Raw genomic sequence first — 18861 nt, 5'->3', positions numbered from 1 at the left:
CTTAGTAAAGTAATCTGAATCCTCAGATAAAACTATAGAATTCAAATTTAGGAAATTAAACAAATTTCAAAAGGGCTTTTAGTTCAACGCTAAAAAGAAATAAGCTATCAAGCCATGAAAAGACATGAGGGAAATTGAGATACATGTTACTAAGTGAAATAAGCCAACCTGAAAAGACTACATACATACTGTATAATTGCAACTATACAGCATAGTGGAAAAGGCAAAGCTATGGAGACAAGAAAAAGATCAGTGGTTCCCAGGGTTCAGGGGAGAAGTAAGAGATTATTAGGCAGAGCACATAGGATTTTTAGGCGGTGAAAGTAGTCTGTATGATATTTTAATAGGTAAGTATCATTATAAATTTGTTCAAACCTATAGAATGTGCAGCTCATAGAGTGAACCCTAAGGTAAACTATGGACTTGTATTAATTATGTGTCACTGTAGTTTTATCATTGGTGAAAAAAAAAATGTACCATTCTGGTGACTGATGTTGATAATGGGGGAGATTATGATTGTGTGGAGCAGGGGGTATAAGAGAAATCTCTGTACTTTCCTCTCAATTTTGTTGTAAAACTAAATTGCTCCAAAAAAAAAAACTATTTTAAAAAATGTCTTTTAGAGTAAATTATCCATTTAACCACAATTTGTAGCAGTACTGCACTGGGAAATTTAATCTCATGAAATATATATATATACACATATATATACATATGTATATATATGTGTATATATATGTGTGTGTGTGTGTGTGTGTGTGTGTGTATATATATATTAAGTCTTGTTGAAAATTTAGAGTTTTGCACACAAATGTGAAAATACCACTCTGTATTCGATGTATGCTATGAATGTATTTTTTAAAGACATCTTTCCCTTTCTGTGTCTTTAGGCTACATATCGAAATCGAATTGTGAGCCAAAGCCTCAGCACAAGGGACAGAAAAGCAATGCATACTCCCACCGAGGACCGTTTTAGATACACAGCAGCTGACCAGACAAGCCCCTACAAAAGTAAGACCTGTCAACTATCAAGTCTATGTTTAAGTAATTTTTTGAAGGACAAGGAACTAGTGGAAGTTATCAAACACTCAAGAGGAACTTATGAAACCCTCACATCAGAGGTCACCCAGAATTTACGGGCCACTGGAGGGCAAAACTCTCTGAAGCCAACAGCTAAGACCGAAGGGCCCTCTGCCTTCTCAGAGAAACCAAAGGACCCAGCTGTTGTGGCCCGACAGCATTCAACATTCACAGGAAGGTTTGGACAACCACCCAGAGGGCCAATCTCTTTACACATGTACAGCAGGAAGAATGTTTTCCTCCATCACAATTTACACACCACGGAGCTGCAAACTCTAGGCCAGCAGGATGGGTAATTAAATCACCCTGTTCCCGTCTCTGGGTAGGGTAAGGATGGTTAGTGTTTCTCGTGCATAGCTCACATTTAAATTGTCACATTCTTACTACTTTTTTATTTTTAGTTATAAACAAAGAATTGTGCACTTTTTTTTTTTTTTTAGAATGAAGGTTCAGGCATGTTAATTGAATTAGGTTTAATAGCCTTGAAGACATATATATATGTGTGTTTATATATATATATGTATATATATATGTGTACACATATATATATATATACATTTATATATATAAAATAAATGGGACCATCTTGTTGGTTTATATAGTCCATAATTTATCTTTATCAGTCACTTATCTGCATTGACGTTTCAGAAGGTAATATCAAATAGCACTCTGTTCACTTAATGGTGTTACTGTGAAAATAGACGTGAGGAATAAATAGGTAAAGGAACTGTAAAGAATTTTAAATTACATAGTTAATAGAAGGAGAAGAAAAGAGGGATTTTAAAGTCTTATATTTGATGTGTATTTATTTCAAGAATGAAGCTTGCTTGCATGTAACCTAGAGACACATTTGTCTCTCTATTACATACATTCAAGCTTATCTTGCCATACTATTAAGGGGGAAATGGCTATTTCTTTTATCCTCTAAATGTTTAGTTCATACTGGTTCACAAAGGATTTCAGACTGAGTAATTGCTATCCAAATAGAGAATGACAGCTCTGATCTTTGAAAAATTTTTGCTTCCCATTTTGCTATAGATGTTGAAATAGTATGATATAACACAGTGAGGTGGTAAAGTTGACTGAATTTTGTCAAATGATGCATAAAGTGTGACATGCTGTACTCTTGGAGTCACTGTCATGGCAGTATCAGTGTATTTTTTAAAATATGAAGGATGGAACATTCTAAGAAAACCATTTTATTTCACTTTCTTTGAATTTTTTTAACATTTTCACTTATTTTTATGTATGTCCAGTTTTGCCCACTGTATATCAATGATTCTACATGATGAGTTGAGGAACAGAAAGTCAGTTTCTTGGTAGCCCAGTATACACTATTCTGACAATTCAGTCATCTAGATTTAGAAGAAAAAGTAAAATATATGTCAACTTTGGCAATTTGATCTTAGAAATAAATCTCTAACAGAAATATTTAAAACTCATTTGACGGGAAACACTTTTCTTTAACAAACGAGGCCTGATATGTTTTATACTTAAGTGCACATGAGATAGATCAATAAATCTAAACAATTCCTTTATGTTTCATTAATCACAGAGCTGTATGCAGCTATAGAAATAAATAAGTAAATAAATTAAATAGATTTAAAACAGTAAGAATCAGGGCTGCAATTTTCTTGTACAAAGATAAAAGCTAGTAAGTTTATCCACATTAGGCATAGTCCATGCAAATTGACGTTGTCATACGTACTGCATGATCTGTTTCCCTTGCTTTCTTTGGAAGATAGAATCCATCAGCATGTACAAATGAAATGAATAAAGGGAAATTAAGATAGCAGTTTTAGCATGGCATCTAACTAATCTGCTTAAATCGAAGCTGTGTATGAAATGCATCTCTTAATACAAAAATGGGTTTGAGCTCAATACTTTGGGGAAAAGCCACTACATTTCCCCCAGCTTTAATGATTCAACTTTGATAATTTTTTACACTTTGATTTGAATTGGTAAGAGTAAAGAGTCTAGTGGAAATGTTAAACTTTTAATTATGATTTTCCAAAGGAAGGTACATGTGCATCAAGTCAAATGTTTGCCAAACATTTTGTTTCTTTGTGTGTTTGTAATTCTGCCAAGAAAACAATACACACAGAAATTTGCTCGGCCTAATGAGACTGCTATCTAAAACTCCCCCCATACTTCAGATGCTTAATATTCAAGCAGATATACATTCAGGGCTGGGCAATATTTAAGAAATGATAAAAATTATGATTATTAATTGTGGAACTCAGCTTCATTTCTCCTGAATGTTCGTGTGTTGCTAGAGTATTTGAAGTCTGTAAATAAATTAGCACGATAAAATAATCAAGGATTTTTTCCCAGGATATGGAAGAACTATGTATCACAAATAATGTTTTTGATTTGGACTTTTGGAGTTTATAGTTTTGTTTTCTTGAAAGATAGACTTTTGAATTATGCTTTGTAAAAAATAGTCTATTTAAGAAAATCTGTCATTTAATAGACATTTTAAGAGATGTTTTAAACACTAGTATTTTCTTGAAAAATCTTTTTTAAAGCTGAAACATTCAAAAAGAAAACCTGGATTCAACAGTTCAATTTTAAAAGGAGGGGTATTTTTTGGAAATATCATCTTAAAGCTGTTTTGTATCAGTATTTTCAGCATTGTTATAATATTATTTGTAATACTAAGTGTAACTCAGGCCTGGAGAAGGTATAAGCCCACTATGCTAATGTACATCAGTAACTGTAAAACAGGGGTCCTTTGTAAGTTCCTCTTGTGTATATATAGTAACTCGTAACAATGGCGTGTGGGCATTCTTTCAGCAAACTGATTTCTTTGTACTAAAATCTCTAGTTTTCTAAGGCAGTTCCATGTATAAAAATGATTTATACATTTCTCCAAGGCGGTACATATCCAAAGACATGACACCAGGGGGAAAAAGTGCTTGTTTTTCTGATGGAAGCAGTTGTCTTTTCTTTCCCTTCCTCTTTCTTCTGTGCATGTGTGTGTGTAGCTAAGCCTAAGCAATCCTGTAAAACTTCTGCTGCAAATTGTCTCTTCTGAATTTAGAATGTGTTTCAAAGGACAGTTAAGAAGAGATCTTCCTTGAGGAAAAGCTGTTTCCACCTGAAATAAACTGTTCCCATTTTTGTAATTGTTGAAACATGCAACTCTTTCTATGAACTCAGTGATTTTTTTTGAATAATTTTATATGCTAACAGAGTCATAGCAAAATTGTGGATTATCTCTCCAACTATTTTTGCTTCTTTGGAGCACCGTAGTCTTTGTGCAAATGACACCATAAAACTGTAGCTGCAATGCTAAAGGTATGAATCCACCAGTATCAATATGCTCAGGGTAAGAACCTAGAGCCACACATTATTCAACTTGTTTTTGTCACTTTAGGATTGACTTATAAATAAAATAGCAAGCCTCTAGTCAACATTAAACATTTGTAGACATGTCCATACTACCTAATTTAAAACGCTTACAAATTTTCATGATTATGCTGGGTTTGTAATCTGTATTTTCCAAGGTTTAATCCTAGCCTGTTGTCATTACTTCCTGAGTGTTACTGAACTCGAAAGAATTCATTGAATTCAAGGGAAATTTCACCTTTAAAATTTCTTACTTAATGTGTGTTTAATAGAGACACTACCTTCCCCCCCCACCCGAGGTTGATAGTTTTAAATTATCATGTATTGAAGGACTACATCCCCAAGATAAATAACTGCATTCCACTGGTCCTCCCAAGAACTTTTTACTAACTTACCTGGTGATGGAACAGTAACAGCAATTTATTGAATGGCAAGTAGTATTTCTCCACATTCATCATCACCTTACCCATTATCAAAAAATGTTAACCCATTACAGTGAGTAACTTGGCATACCGAGTATAATCTTTTAATTATAATCTTATAATCTCAATTTTGTCCCACATTTTCACTTTCAGAATTGTACATTCTGCATATCTAGAGAACTAGGAAGCACTTCAAAGCAGCCCTTACAACTTCATGTGGTTCAAAGTAGAAAAAGAAAGAGGAATATCTAAAAGTGCTGTCTGTAATTGCCATCCATGTGACTAAATCACATCCCCCAAGGTGGAGGCTTTTCCCTGGGTGATACATCTGTTTAAATGCAGTACCAATTCATTTATACCAAGAGTTTAATTGCATTCTGGGAGTTGACTCTAGGCATTATCAACAGGTCTTTTATATTTTCGTTTGTTTTCTTGTGTGTTTAGTATAAGAAACAGGTAATCGTTCATTAGGTATTCTTTGGAAATGTATACCTCCTGGAATTTAAACTTTTTTCGCATCTTGTTCATTTTCCATGAGCTAAATTTGTCATGCCAACTCTAGGCTATATCTCCACACATGGCAGGGATCATAGAAAATATAAGCTGTTTGGGGTCTTATACAAAGCTAAATTACAATATGGCAGAAGAGCAAACAGCCAACTATCAACCAACCAAAGAAGACTGCTCCTCTAACATACATCATCACCAAATTTTTATTTTTCAAATCTTAATCTGTGCCAAGTTCTTTCACCAACAGTCAGAACCACAAACATATCGATAATCTATTTACAATAAATTTGATCTTGCTCAGAACCCAGCTGCAGTTCCGCGTCGAATAGGCTGAAAACAAAACTCAAAGATACACCTTCCAGTTGGTTACATATGGAAAAGTATGAAAGCAGGATACCCTATTTTAAGACCTGGAGCATTTCCCACAAAATTGTGACACAACTAAAAATTCCTAATACAGAGTGGGTTTTCCGACCTGAATAAATGATCTAGAACTTGGAATATCATGGTTCTTTCTAGGGAAGTTTCAGTTCAGTCCCTTTAACTTTACCAGTTTAATCTACCAAACATATTTTTTCTTCCTGAACATAAAATTCAAGAAAAGGAGCTTCTACATCTTACCATCCTTTCCAAACATTACCTCATTGTTTTGTAAGCTCAGGTTATATAACAAAAGACTATAGACTGGGTGGCTAAAACAACAGACATTTCCCATAGTTCTGGAAGCTGGCAAGTCTAACATCAAACTGCTAGCAGTTTCAGTTGCTGCCTTGCAGACAACTGTGTCGTTCTTGCCATGTCCTCCTCTTTTAAGGTCACTAATCCCATCGCATGGCTCCACCATCATCTAAACCTAATTATTTTCCTTCCAATACCATCACATTGCGGTTAAGGTTTCAAATTATGGCTTTTGGGGGTACAAAAAAACCCATTCCATAGCATTAATTTTCAGTTTACAACCTAGTGAGGTTGCTATTGTTTTACCCATGTCATAGATGAGATCAAAAAAAGGTAGGTAATTTCCCAAGTACATACAACATGCATGTTTTACTGGATTCCATAACCCTTGATCTTTCCGTTTATACTATGCTTACCTCTAGAGCAGACTCCCTCCCCAGGAAGCAGTGATTCAAGCAAATAAGCCCTCAATCTCCTTTAGTCTTAAAATTCTATTCATATTGCTAGGGAAGAAAATCTGAGCAATGATCTATTTTAGCAAAAAAAAAAAAAAAAGCTACTCATTTGGAAGCATTTTTATAACAGTTATTGAAGTTTAAATCAATAAATATAAAATCCTGAGAGGAAAGCACTTACTGTATTTAAAGTTTACCTCCTAGAAAATCTGACATCCTAAATTTCTTTTCTTGAAGGCAATTGGAAAAAATACTGACAATTTTACGTTGTATATTTTTGAAAATAGAGGGCCAATGAAGTATCTAACATAAGCAAAATATACGGTAGATGAAAAATAATGTAGTTTTCAGATTATCTTATTTCTTTCCATAATTTTTGAGGACATTGTTACAGATATCATTGAATTCAATACTTTTGTGTTCCTTATATACATCTAAATAATGAGATCTTTACAAATTAGTCTGGATATTTCCACATAGGGACAAAAATTACAGCTGATTAAAAGTTTCTTAAATATTTGGAAGGAGTTGAAATAAAATGGGAAATGCAATTTATTCATCCTGAATTTTTAAATAAAATACATTTTATAATTAATCATATATACCTAAATTTCTGAATAAAATATAATCTATCATTAATCATCTCTTCCAAAATCTTGTTTTCAAGAATCCAAAAGAATTTGAATATTAACTAGACCCTATATTTAGAGGGAAAAAATGTATTCTAATGTACATGGGCCTGAGTTTAACAACATAACCATATTTTCTATTCTCTAAAAATTTAGTAAAATAATAAATAGCAAATTACTCTGGAAATTATAATTTTTAGTAATATTGAATGCCATAGTATAATTTCTTTTGTGGCTCTTGATTTCCCAATAAGAGAATGTGATTAATGGAAATTTCACCATTTGACTACTATTCAGAGAAAAAATTGATGCACTTAAGCATGGTGATTAGAAAAATATGCATAATTCCTGTGCAAAATAAAATTTAAAACAACAAGTATGTTGTGTGGTACCTGACTACTTTCATCATAACATTAATTTGTTCTGAATCTGTCTTGGTGATAGATTGGTTTACACATGTGTTCACACTATGCATAAAGCAATGTGATTTCTAGATTCTTGAAAGCTGTGTTGACTGGGAAGAGGCAAATCGGCCACTTATTTCATCAGCCAATTGACATGATTTCAATTTGCACTTTCTTTGCCACTGAACTTTTCTTAGTTTCTCATATACAGTAATAATATGCACTATTCCAGGGACCATTGTGATGCTATCATTTCATTTCCATGTCTATGTGGAATCTTTTCATTCTGCTTATACTCCTCTCCATTTTTTACAACTGGTCACAACTCAAAATATATCTTACTATGTTTTGACTTTATAAGTTACAAAACTTTGTTTTGTTTATCAATTCTATGTGTTTTTTAACAAGACAAAAAATTCAAAATCTTCTAAATTCTGTCTCTCTCTCTCTCTCTCACACACACACACACACACACACACACACACATTTCTAAAATGGCTGGAAGATGGATGATTCAGATCATTTGAAACAGTGCATGAGTATGAATCCATTTGGCATCCATACCAGCCAATAGGAAAGAACATGCATTAAAGATTCTGTGGCGATGCCTTGAAAGCTTACCCTAAGGTTATATATTTAAACTTATCAGGTGTTCTCTGCAGCCTCACCACTTCAGAGTAACTGGTGCTCCTCTGTTTTATGCTTTTATATAATGTGATTTCAAAAAGCTGAAATGAAACAACTAGATATATTTTATCATCTATGTGTAATATGACCTTATGGTTTAAGACTCAATCCATTTTCCTGACCACAGGAAGGGTTTTTCTTTGATTCTGCACTCTATTTTCTATAAAAAATGTCAAGACACACTATATTGATTATTACTTTTTATTAAATTACTGAAGGCATTAAATTTTAGAAGTTATTTTGAAGACTTTATGAGACCTTATAAACTCTACTTCTACATTCTGTTGGTAATCATTACAAACCTTTTCGTTATGGTTATGATCAATCAGCACTTTCTTGTGGATGAATTATACAGCTATTTCACTTTAAAACTGCAATTGAAAAATAATCATTTAAACATTTTTTAAATGGGATTTTTATGTGTAGAGTGCTTATTCCTTATACATTCTTTGAAATATTCTCATTTTTAATCTTATTTTAAATGGCTCTTATACATCTCCTCCATTTCATGATTATTATCTCTCTAATAAAACTAATGCTTTGCCATTCATAGAGATATTATCAGTAGAACAGGTATCACAGCATAAAATGTATGGAAGTGACACAAGTGAATATCATGGCTTAAGATTTAAAAATCAAACTACATTTCAGAAGATGAGTGTGACAATTAGAACCAGCCTTTATAAAGAAAGTTAACTTCAGTTAATAATTTAGCTAAGTGTAATGGTGCTTTAGTTGTATTTGTAAGTACCCGTCCAGAATTTCACAATAGGAGAGTATTGATTTATTTACAAGCATTATTTATAGCACACTGGTAGTCATATGACCCAAACAAAACCGAAAACAAAATGATATTAGAAGATACGTTTACATGCTGTGCTTTACTGCCAGGGTGCTAGGGTTTGAGTTTTGTTTTTTGCTTCATGAGTTCTTCTACATGACAAAGGAAATATTTAAATAAAGGTTAACTTTTAAATAGAAACCACATTTAAAATATTCTTAGAGGTGCCTGGATGGCTCAGTCAGTTAAATGTCCAACTCTTGATTTTAGCTCAGGTCATGATCTCCCAGTTTGTGAGATTGAGCCCCACATTGGGCTCTGTGATAAGCCTGCTTAGGATTCTGTCTCTCCCTCTCTCTCTGCCCCTCCCCTGTTCATGCTCTCTCTCTCTCCTTCAAAATAAGTAAAGACTTAAAACAATAAAATATTAAAAAAACAAAAAATAAAGTATCCTTGGCTCTTATACCACAGTTTGCACCCTACATTTTATATTTTCTATCAGGAGTGATGGATAGAAAAAAGAGTATACATATAAATCCAGTCTCGAATTCTGGTAAGCAGTGAAATGTAACCACATCCTGAAAATTTGCACTGGTGTCATGTTTCAAATAAATGGCTGATTTTAAGGAGTCTATAATGGATATACTAGGTCAGAGGCTAAGAGTTTTATCCTTCCACCAACAGAACAGAAAATTCAAAAGGTATCCTGATAGCTTTTAAGCCCAAATAACACTTAACATGAGTAAAAGTGATAAAACTGTAACCTTCTTACAAACCATAATCACTGTTTTTTAAATTCCTACATTAGAATATTTTTTTTGAAGAAAATATGGCTAATCTGCCAAAATGTCCATGTTGGTAAAAACTACAAATTTAAAGATTTCTTACAATATATTGAAGGGTTGCTTCTCCTAGGTGAGAATTCCTTGTACTGCCTGCCTCTGTCAAAACCTATGAACCCAAGAGCATTGATGATGATGGCGGTGATGGTGGCAAGGATGAGAATTAAACAAACAAACAAAAAGACAAACAAAAAGACAAAAAACAACCCACAACTTTTCTCTTTGAGACAAATCTCTAGCAAAATATCACCAGAAATTCTATAATCTCTGGAATTTTCAGATTCTTCACTGAATTTTTTTTATGATCCCATGATCCAAACATTGTTTTGATAAAAGATGAAATTATACAAACATTCTGAAATTCATGGATTTGTAAAAATATTTTTCAAGACAGGACATTTTATCTTTAGTGTCGTTCTTAGGCTACTATATCAAATTTTACTCAATGTTTATCTTGCTGAAGATGAGATTGTGTACTAGCATGGTGAGTTTCCTACATCAAAAAAAAAAAAAAATCTTTCAAGCTTTCACAGAACTATTTTTTTTTTTTACTATATTTAACACCCCTTCCCACACACATGATTCCTGTGCTGTGCTACTTCATTATTAAAAACAAAATTCAGGGGTGCCTGGGTGGTTCAGTTGGTTAAGCGTCCAACTTCAGCTCAGGTCATGACCTCACAGTCTGTGAGTTTGAGCCCCGCGTCGGGCTCTGTGCTGACAGCTCAGAGCCTGGAGCCTGCTTTGGATTCTGTGTCTCCCTCTCTCTCTCTGCCCTTCCGCTGCTCATTATCTGTCTCTCTCTGTCTCAAAACTAAATAAAAACATTTAAAAAATTAAAAAAAAAAACAAAAATTCATTGGAATTCTTGCTGAAATTTAAAAAATGTATTGACTTTCAATAGTAATATATTATGATGAAAAGAAACCACTGCCCCTTGCCAGTTTTGGTAACAGAGATGGCAGAAAAATGCACATGTTTAACATTTGAGAAGTATAACATGTAGAAAATAGGAATAGACACAAATGGCTGAAGTCTGTTTATTATAAAGAGTCAAGATGTTCCAATTATTTGTTTCCAATAATTGCTTAATGATACAGCAGTCTTATAAATTACCTCCTATTAAGCTTTCTTTCAATGTGTGCATGAAAGACTTAAAGCTTATATTAGTAATAATAGAGTCTCAATTTTCCACTGAAAGTTCTGATGTCAAAAGACCTCTTCTATGCTTTGGATAGTTTAAATGTAAGATTTAAAATAAATAGGGTTGTGTTCATTCAGAATTATTTACACTTAAACACCTTTTTTTTTAATTAGGGACAATTTTAATATTCCTGAATAAAACCATTCTGTTAACTTTATTACATTACATGCATAAGCAGCTTTGTTCATGCATATGCAAGCCACCTCTATGTCGATCCCCTACCATCTGCCAAATTGTGTGCTCTGTAGTTAAGATGTAAAGACAAAATGATAATTTTCCTATACTCAAGGAATTTAGATAAATGTTCATTTAGTCAGATAAAAAGGGTGGCTAGGAGCCCTGTCTGGTGGCCTGAAATGATTATTAATTTCAGTAATGCCTAACAATTACTGAGTGATGTTCTATAAATGCAAGCCCTATACTAAATATGTTACATGGGTTTTTAAAATTTAATCATCACAATAAGCTTATTGTAGATATTTATATTATTATTCCTCTTTTACCTTTGAGACCACTAAATATTAGGAATTTGTCCCAAGTCACATGGCCAATAAGAGGCTCAGATAGATGCTCTGACAGTGCTGTTCTATATACACAGAGAAAAGAGAAAAATGATTTCTTCCAGAGTTATTAAGAAGGGTTTCTAAATAATTGAAGCAGTCATCTTATATTTGAAAAAGGGGTTTGAGATAGGGAAATAGGATCATTATAATCTATTCCAGTACTAGTTTACATGTGCAGCATGGAAAAAATGGCATTGAGTAAAGACTTTGGAATGACTGAGAAATAACTCCAAATCTTGGCTACATAACTTACTGGTTATATAGAGTTGGCAAAATTATTGAATTCTGTATATCATAATTTTTCACATGTGACAATATGGCTGATGATTCCTACTACAAAAAAATTTTTTTTAGTGCTTATTTTTGAGAGAGAGAAACAGAGCGTGAATGGGGGAGGGACAGAGAGAGAGGGAGACAGAATTTGAAGCAGGCTCCAGGCTCTGAGCTGTTGCACAGAGACTGACGCAGGGCTCGAACCCATGGACTGGACCACAAGATCATGTCTTGAGCCAAAGTTGGATTCTTAACTGACTGAGCCATCCAAGTGACCCCAGAATTTTTTTTAAAGACTAGGGACACCTGGGGGGCTCAGTCTATTGAGCGTCTGACTTTGGCTTAGGTCATGATCTCATGGCTCATGAGCCTGAGCCCTGTGCGGGGCTCCATGCTGACGGCTCAGAGTCTGGAGCCTGCTTTGGATTCTGTGTCTCCCTCTCTCTCTCTCTCTCTCTGCCCCTTTCCCTCTGTCTCTCTCTCTCAAAAGTAAATATTTAAAAAATTACTACAAATAATATAAAGAATATATGTGAAATAAAAATACATGAGAATATTTGTGAAAAAACCTACCATGATAACTCACATATATCATTTAAAATCCTTCTAATTCATTTTGTCTACTGTAATTGTCCTACAAAACCTACATGGATTCTTAGGCAGTTAGAAAATCATATGGCTTTGGCAAATCGTGCAAAGCTGCTTACCAGGCACTGGATTTCTTTCTATCTTTGGAATATAACCACTAGAAATAAATGTGTAAGCTTTTCATTGTACTCTCAAGCTAACCCCTGGAAGTAATTAAGTGATATCCTAATACATTTGCTTAAGATGTGGTTCACAGGAGTGAAAGGAGAGAGGGGTTAGGGCTATAGTCACAGGATCAATTCACTTACAATTAAACCTTACAACTTAGTACTAAAAAATGCAAATTTTTACCACATTTGCAAGGAGAAGTTAATGCCCAAATTATATAATTATTACATAGATTTGTAAAAATCCAAAGCTACCAAGTACAGTTTATAAAACTATAATATAAATTTCTTTTTGCTTATGAACAAAAAGAAAAATGAATATCATAGATCCATTTTCTAATGAACATAGAAGAAATAATTCTAAATATTAGACAACTGAACCATCATTAAACAAAATTTATCATAATCATGTAGGGTTCATAACAAAAATGCAAACAATTTCAAAATCAGAAAAATTAAGGTAATTCATCATAAGGAGCATTAAAAGAAAAAATACATAATTATTTCAATTGATAAAAAGCCCTTGGTAATGATTAGCTCATATTTATGATTAAAAAAATAACTAAGAATTAAAGAAAACTTTCTTAAAATAGACTTGGCAGACTAACTGTTTCAACTCCAACTTTTAAGAATCTTGGAAATTACCTATTCCAATCTATACCACAAGGAAGGCTAAATGAATTGATAATGGTTTTTATGGACCCAGGGCAAGAAAACTAGGCTGCAAGGCAAACAGCAACCCTGACATATATAAATAGTGAATCTAGAGTCATAGCCAAAAATCAGTTTACCCAGGGAAGACATCACTGGAGAGATAAACTGATAGGACATTTAAATGGTAATCTTAATTAATTGCTGGAGTTTGAGTGTAGATCAACATTATCCAACATTAAGAAACTAATAGGATGATAGCCTTTGGGTAGACCTCACACTGTCATGGATTTCACCTTCAGAAAATCTACCAAGTTTTTGGGGTGAAGATCCAAGAATTATCTACCTGGATTTCTGGGTGGGGAGAAGAATCACTGAGAAATATGGCCAGAGCATTTTCCCTAACAAAAGCCCACTCTCCAGGGAAAAGACTACTAGAAATTTATACCATCTGTGGGAAGGTATAAATCTCTTCCACTTCAGTCCCCTGCAGCTTTTCTGTCTTACTTAAGGGATGGGAAGAAGCTAAGAAATTCATATAAAGTTCACAACCCGGGCACAAAGGACTAAGATTGCATCATAAGATTATAGAAGGCTCCTCCTCTCCCACAATTTGCTACTGTACCAATAGGGTTCCAATAGAACAGTATATTACAGCTGCAAGATGTAGACTCTCAGGAGAGAAGTAGTTACAGAAGCCAAAGTCAAACATGAGACAAAAACAAGGACACTAAAGGAATCTTAAGGCCGTGGTACTTACAGCTATAGAAAAACTAGACACAGGAAATATTAGCTATATTAACATAAAACCGAACACTGTCTCAATTCTAATTACCCAATAAATCATGCTTGATGTTTTAGTCAGTTTGAGCTGCTATAACAAAACACCATAATACAAGCACTTAATCAAAAGCAGAAACTTATTTCTCACAGCTCCGGAAGCTGGAAGTGTGAGATCATGGTGCCAGCATGATCGAGTTCTGGTGAGAACCATCTTCCTGTTTGCAGATGGCTGACATCTGCTATTCTCACACGGAGGAGAGAGCAAGAGAGCCCTTTATAAGGGCACAAATCCCATTCATGGGAGCTCTACTCTCGTGACATAATCCCTTCCCACAGACTCCCCCCTTCCTAAGACCATCACACTGGGAGTTAGACTCTCATCATATGAATGGGGAAGAGCACAAACATTCAGTCCTTAAAATTTAGCTCTCAACCAAAAATTAGAAGTCATGCTAAAAGGCAAGAAAAACAGTGTGAAGAAATAAAAAAGCATAAGAGACTCAGTTATAACACTGATTTTTGAATCATCAGTCAATTTAAACTATGATTAATATCTTGAGGGAGCTAATAAGAAAAGGAGATAATTCAAGAATAGATAGATAATTTAAGGAGGGTTACAGAAACCCCATTCAGACTGTCTAGTAAGCTTAACTAGAGAATCCAAGCAACTGTGAAGCCCAATCCTACAGTTTCACTTGGGCAGGGAACCAAGCCAACAGTCCCATCCAGCTATTCTCAACCGGTGGCTTACCCCCAATCCTGACTTCAGAGATTTAACACTTGACTCACCCCAAAATAGACCCTAATAGCAGGAACTACATACCCAAGGGCATTTATTACCAGCAGATGTATCCAGAAATGCAAACTGAGCTGATAGGTGAGCTGTTTCTGCCAAAGGGAACCTGCAAAGTCTGAAAGAGGAGACAACTTACTCAAATGCCCATATATCAATGTAATGAATTAAGGATCATGAAAAATCAGATAAATATGATACCACCAAAAGAAACTAATGAAGTTTTAATAACTGATCTTCAGGAAATGGAGATCTGCCAGACAAAAAAACAAAGGTCAGAATAGACATCAGCATGTTTTTGTGAGTCATATTTTCTTTCCCGTTCAATTTACAATAAACCAGACATCCATAGCAAAAAATAAAAAATAAATAAATAAATATAAAGCACTTCTGCACAGCACAGCAGGCTACCTGAGAGATCCACCCATCTGTGCACCTAAAAGTGGGTATATTGGACTTCAGAGGAAGCAGCACTGGGGGAGTGGTGACAGAGGCAGTGGCAGTGGCAGCAGTGGGCCAGCACAGCCTTTCTGGCAGAAGAAGTTGAGGGAGAAAGTGGTGCGTTGGGGCTTTACTCAATTGCACGGGATGCTGCTGGAAGGACCGTTGCTCTGAGGAGACACTGTAGTGATTGGGGAGCAGTGTAGCATGGGGGAGTAAAAGAAAAGGGAAGAAGATAAAGAGAACTGAAGGAATAGGTTTCCTGCTTTCTGACCCAGGATTCTGGCAATCAGACCACCCATGGACATCTGGGACTCCTAACTTGAGTATCCCCTACATGGCTGTGGACACACCCAAATCCTCAAGTGCTCACCACACACCTCCCCCTACTCTGCCACCATCCTTTTCTCTGCTCTCAGTTTTTTATGCACATTCACAACCTTAGTGGCTAGCCAGTTCTTGGAAGAGAAACCAAAAACTTATGCTATATCACCATCTTATGGAATAACAAAGGAAGGCTCCTAATTAGCAACATGTAGAACTGTTAGAATCAAAGTAAACAAAGCCTTACCTAAATAAGATATATGTTCACTGTTTCTAATGCATTAGCAGAGGCACTTTTAATCAAACCCTATGCAAAGTCATGATATTATGGTATCACAAGAAATTGACAGTTTTCTAATAACTAAATCCAGAGACACAAAATATTGCACTGTAATAAATAATTCAAAATAGTTGGTGCAAAGAAATACAATGAGCTACAAGAAAACTCAGAAAGGCAATACATGATCTCGGAAATCAAACTGACAAGCAGAAGGAGTACTTCAGCAAAGATATTGAAACTCTAAAAAAAGAACCAAACAGAATTGCTAGAGCTGGAGAACTAAAAAAAATAAGACGAAGATTGCATTACAAAGCATTGGGAATAGAGCAGATCAGATGGAAGAGAGAATAAGTAAACTTGAAGACAGGAATACAGAAACATTTCAGGAGAAAAGGGAGAGAAAATTAAGATTTTTAAAGCAAAGAAATGCTATTATAATTATCTGATTCTTTTTAGAAGAGCCAACACAAGATTCATGGGTATGAAAGAAGAGAGGAAGAAGGGAGCAGAGAGCATATTTAAAGAAATAATAGTTGAGAACTTCTCAAACCTGGGGAAGAAATTGTATATAGAAGTCGATGAAGCTAATAGAACACCTTAATATCTCATGACCAAAAAGACTTTCTGTGTTAAAACATTATATTAAAATTATCAAAAGTCAATAATACAGAAATAATTTTAAGGGCAATATGGGGGAAAAAGACAGTCGTCTACAACAGGCCATTGGCAGATGTCCCAGCAGAAACTCTACAGGTCAGGAGACAGTGGAATGACATATTCAGAGTATTGAAAGATTAAATATTACCAGCCAAGAATACTCTATCCATCAGTTATCCTTTAGATCTAAAGGAGAAATAAATGTTTTCTCAGACAAACGAAGGCTAAAGAAGTTCACCTCTACTTGAGTTGCTTTACCAGAAGGTTGAAAGGAGCTCTTCAGGCTAAAATAAAAGGACAAAAATATAGAAGACACTGATTAAGTCGATAATCAATTAGAATTCCATAATTCTTTTTTTTTCAGAACAGCATATTATACTTTTTTTTTAAAATTTATTTATTTTGAGAGAGAGAGACAGAGAAAGTGGGGGAGGGGCAGAGAGAGAGAGGATGGGAGAGAGAATCCCAAGCAGACTCCACACTGTCAATGTGGAGCCCAATGTAGGGCTCAAATCCATGAACTGTGAGATCATGACATGAGCCAAAGCTGGACATTTAACCAATTGAGCCTCCCAGGTGCTTCTTAAACTCTTAACTATAGCATAAAGATTAAAGAAAAAGAGCATTAAAAATAACTATAGCTACTACAAATTGATAACAAAATCAAAGCATAAAAAGATGTCATTTATGACATCAAAAAATAAAAGAAATATAGTAAAAAATGGATCCTTTATAGACAAAGGTAAATTACTATCAGCTGAAAAAATACTATTTTTTAAATTTTATTTTTGTTTATTTATGTATATTTTTGAAAAAGTACTATCTAATATAGGAGGTGTTTTATGTACATCCCATAATAATCACAAAGAAAATATATAGAAGAGAGACAGAAAACATAAAAAAGAGACTGAGGAAATCACCATGAAATCTACCAGCTTATAAAGGTAGATGGGAAGGAGGGTAGGGGGAAAAAGAAACAATGAAAAGACAAAATAACCAGAAATCAAGAATAAGATGGCAGGAGTAAATTCTCCTTATCAGTAATCACCCCAAATGTAAATGAACTAAACTCACTAGTCAAAAGGTACAGAGTGACTGGATGGATTAAAGAGCTCTAAAGCTCATGTTAGCTCTAAAGACAGACACAGGCTTAATATGGGAGAATGGAATATTTCAAGTAGATGCAAGCCAAAATATAGCAAGTATAGACATACTTATATCAGACAAGCTACACTTCAAGCCAAAAAGTATAACAAGAGAAAGTCATTGTATAATGAATACAGTGGCCAATAATTCAAGAAGATATAAAAATCATAAATATATATTCTATCAACACACAAGAACTAAAATATATTAAGCGAGCAATATATATTAAGCAAGCAGATCTTAAGGAAGAATTAGACAACAATCAAATAATCGCAGTGGACTTCAATACCACCCTATTAGATAGAAATGGATAGATTATCCAGACATAAAGTTAACATGAAAACATTGGAATTGAACCACACTTCAAACAAATGCACTTAATAAACATATCCAGAACATTCCATCTTACAGAAAGAGAATACACATTCTTCTCAAGTAAACACAGAACATTCTTAAGGACAGATCATATAATTGGACACAAATAAATTTTTGCAAATTTAAGAAAACTGAAATCATACAATCTTTTCTGACAATGGTATGAAACCATATGAAATCAACAAGAGGAAAGTGAGAACAACAGATATGTTGAAACTAAACTAGCCAAGACACTTCTAAAACAACCAAAAGGTCAAAGAAGAAATCAACAAGAAAATAAAAGGTTATCTTGAAACAAATGAAAATATAACGTATCAAATATTATGGGATGCATAAAAGGCAGTTCTGAGAGGAAATTTTATAGCAGTAAATGCATATTAGAAATTAGATTCTAAACAACCTGAGTACACCTGAAGGAACTAAAAAAAAAAAAAAAAAAAGAGCAATGAAGTCCCAGGTTAGTAAAAGTAGGAAAATATTAAAGATAAGAGTGAAAATAAATGAAACAGAGACCATAAAAAAAAAAACAACAATAAAAAGAATAAAACTAAAAATTGGTTCTCTGAAAAGATTTTAAAAATTTGAAAACCTTTAACTAGATTATAAAAAAGCAGGGGTGGGGAGGAAGAAGAATCAAATACAATTATAAATGAAAGTGGAGATGTTACATATGATAATAACACGAGACTACTATGAATGATTATATAGAAACAAATTACATAACTCTTGAAGAAATAGATACATTTCTAGAAATACACAACCTATCAAAACTGAATC

The 18861-nt window shown here is 34.1% G+C and overlaps 1 protein-coding gene across 3 annotated transcripts in view; it reads left to right on the top strand.

Annotated features, from left to right (window-relative positions):
* CCSER1 (coiled-coil serine rich protein 1) overlaps positions 1–1547 on the top strand; it is a 1274715-nt gene extending 1273168 nt beyond the window's left edge. For 2 of the 3 annotated variants that reach the window (XM_019464289.2, XM_019464296.2), the window contains exon 11: positions 891–1547. In XM_019464289.2, coding sequence (XP_019319834.1) covers positions 891–1376 — 486 coding nt within the window. In that variant the 3' untranslated portion in view covers positions 1377–1547. The remainder of the gene's footprint in view (positions 1–890) is intronic. The other variant, XM_019464304.2, reaches the window with a different exon arrangement.
* Positions 1548–18861: the final 17314 nt, after the last annotated feature.

This window comes from Panthera pardus, unplaced genomic scaffold, assembly GCF_024362965.1.
Source record: "Panthera pardus isolate Hobbes unplaced genomic scaffold, ASM2436296v1 HiC_scaffold_13, whole genome shotgun sequence".
Taxonomy (NCBI): Eukaryota; Metazoa; Chordata; class Mammalia; order Carnivora; family Felidae; genus Panthera; species Panthera pardus.
The sequence above is the reverse complement of the archived record's forward strand: the minus strand, read 5'-3'. Positions and strand labels throughout refer to the sequence as shown.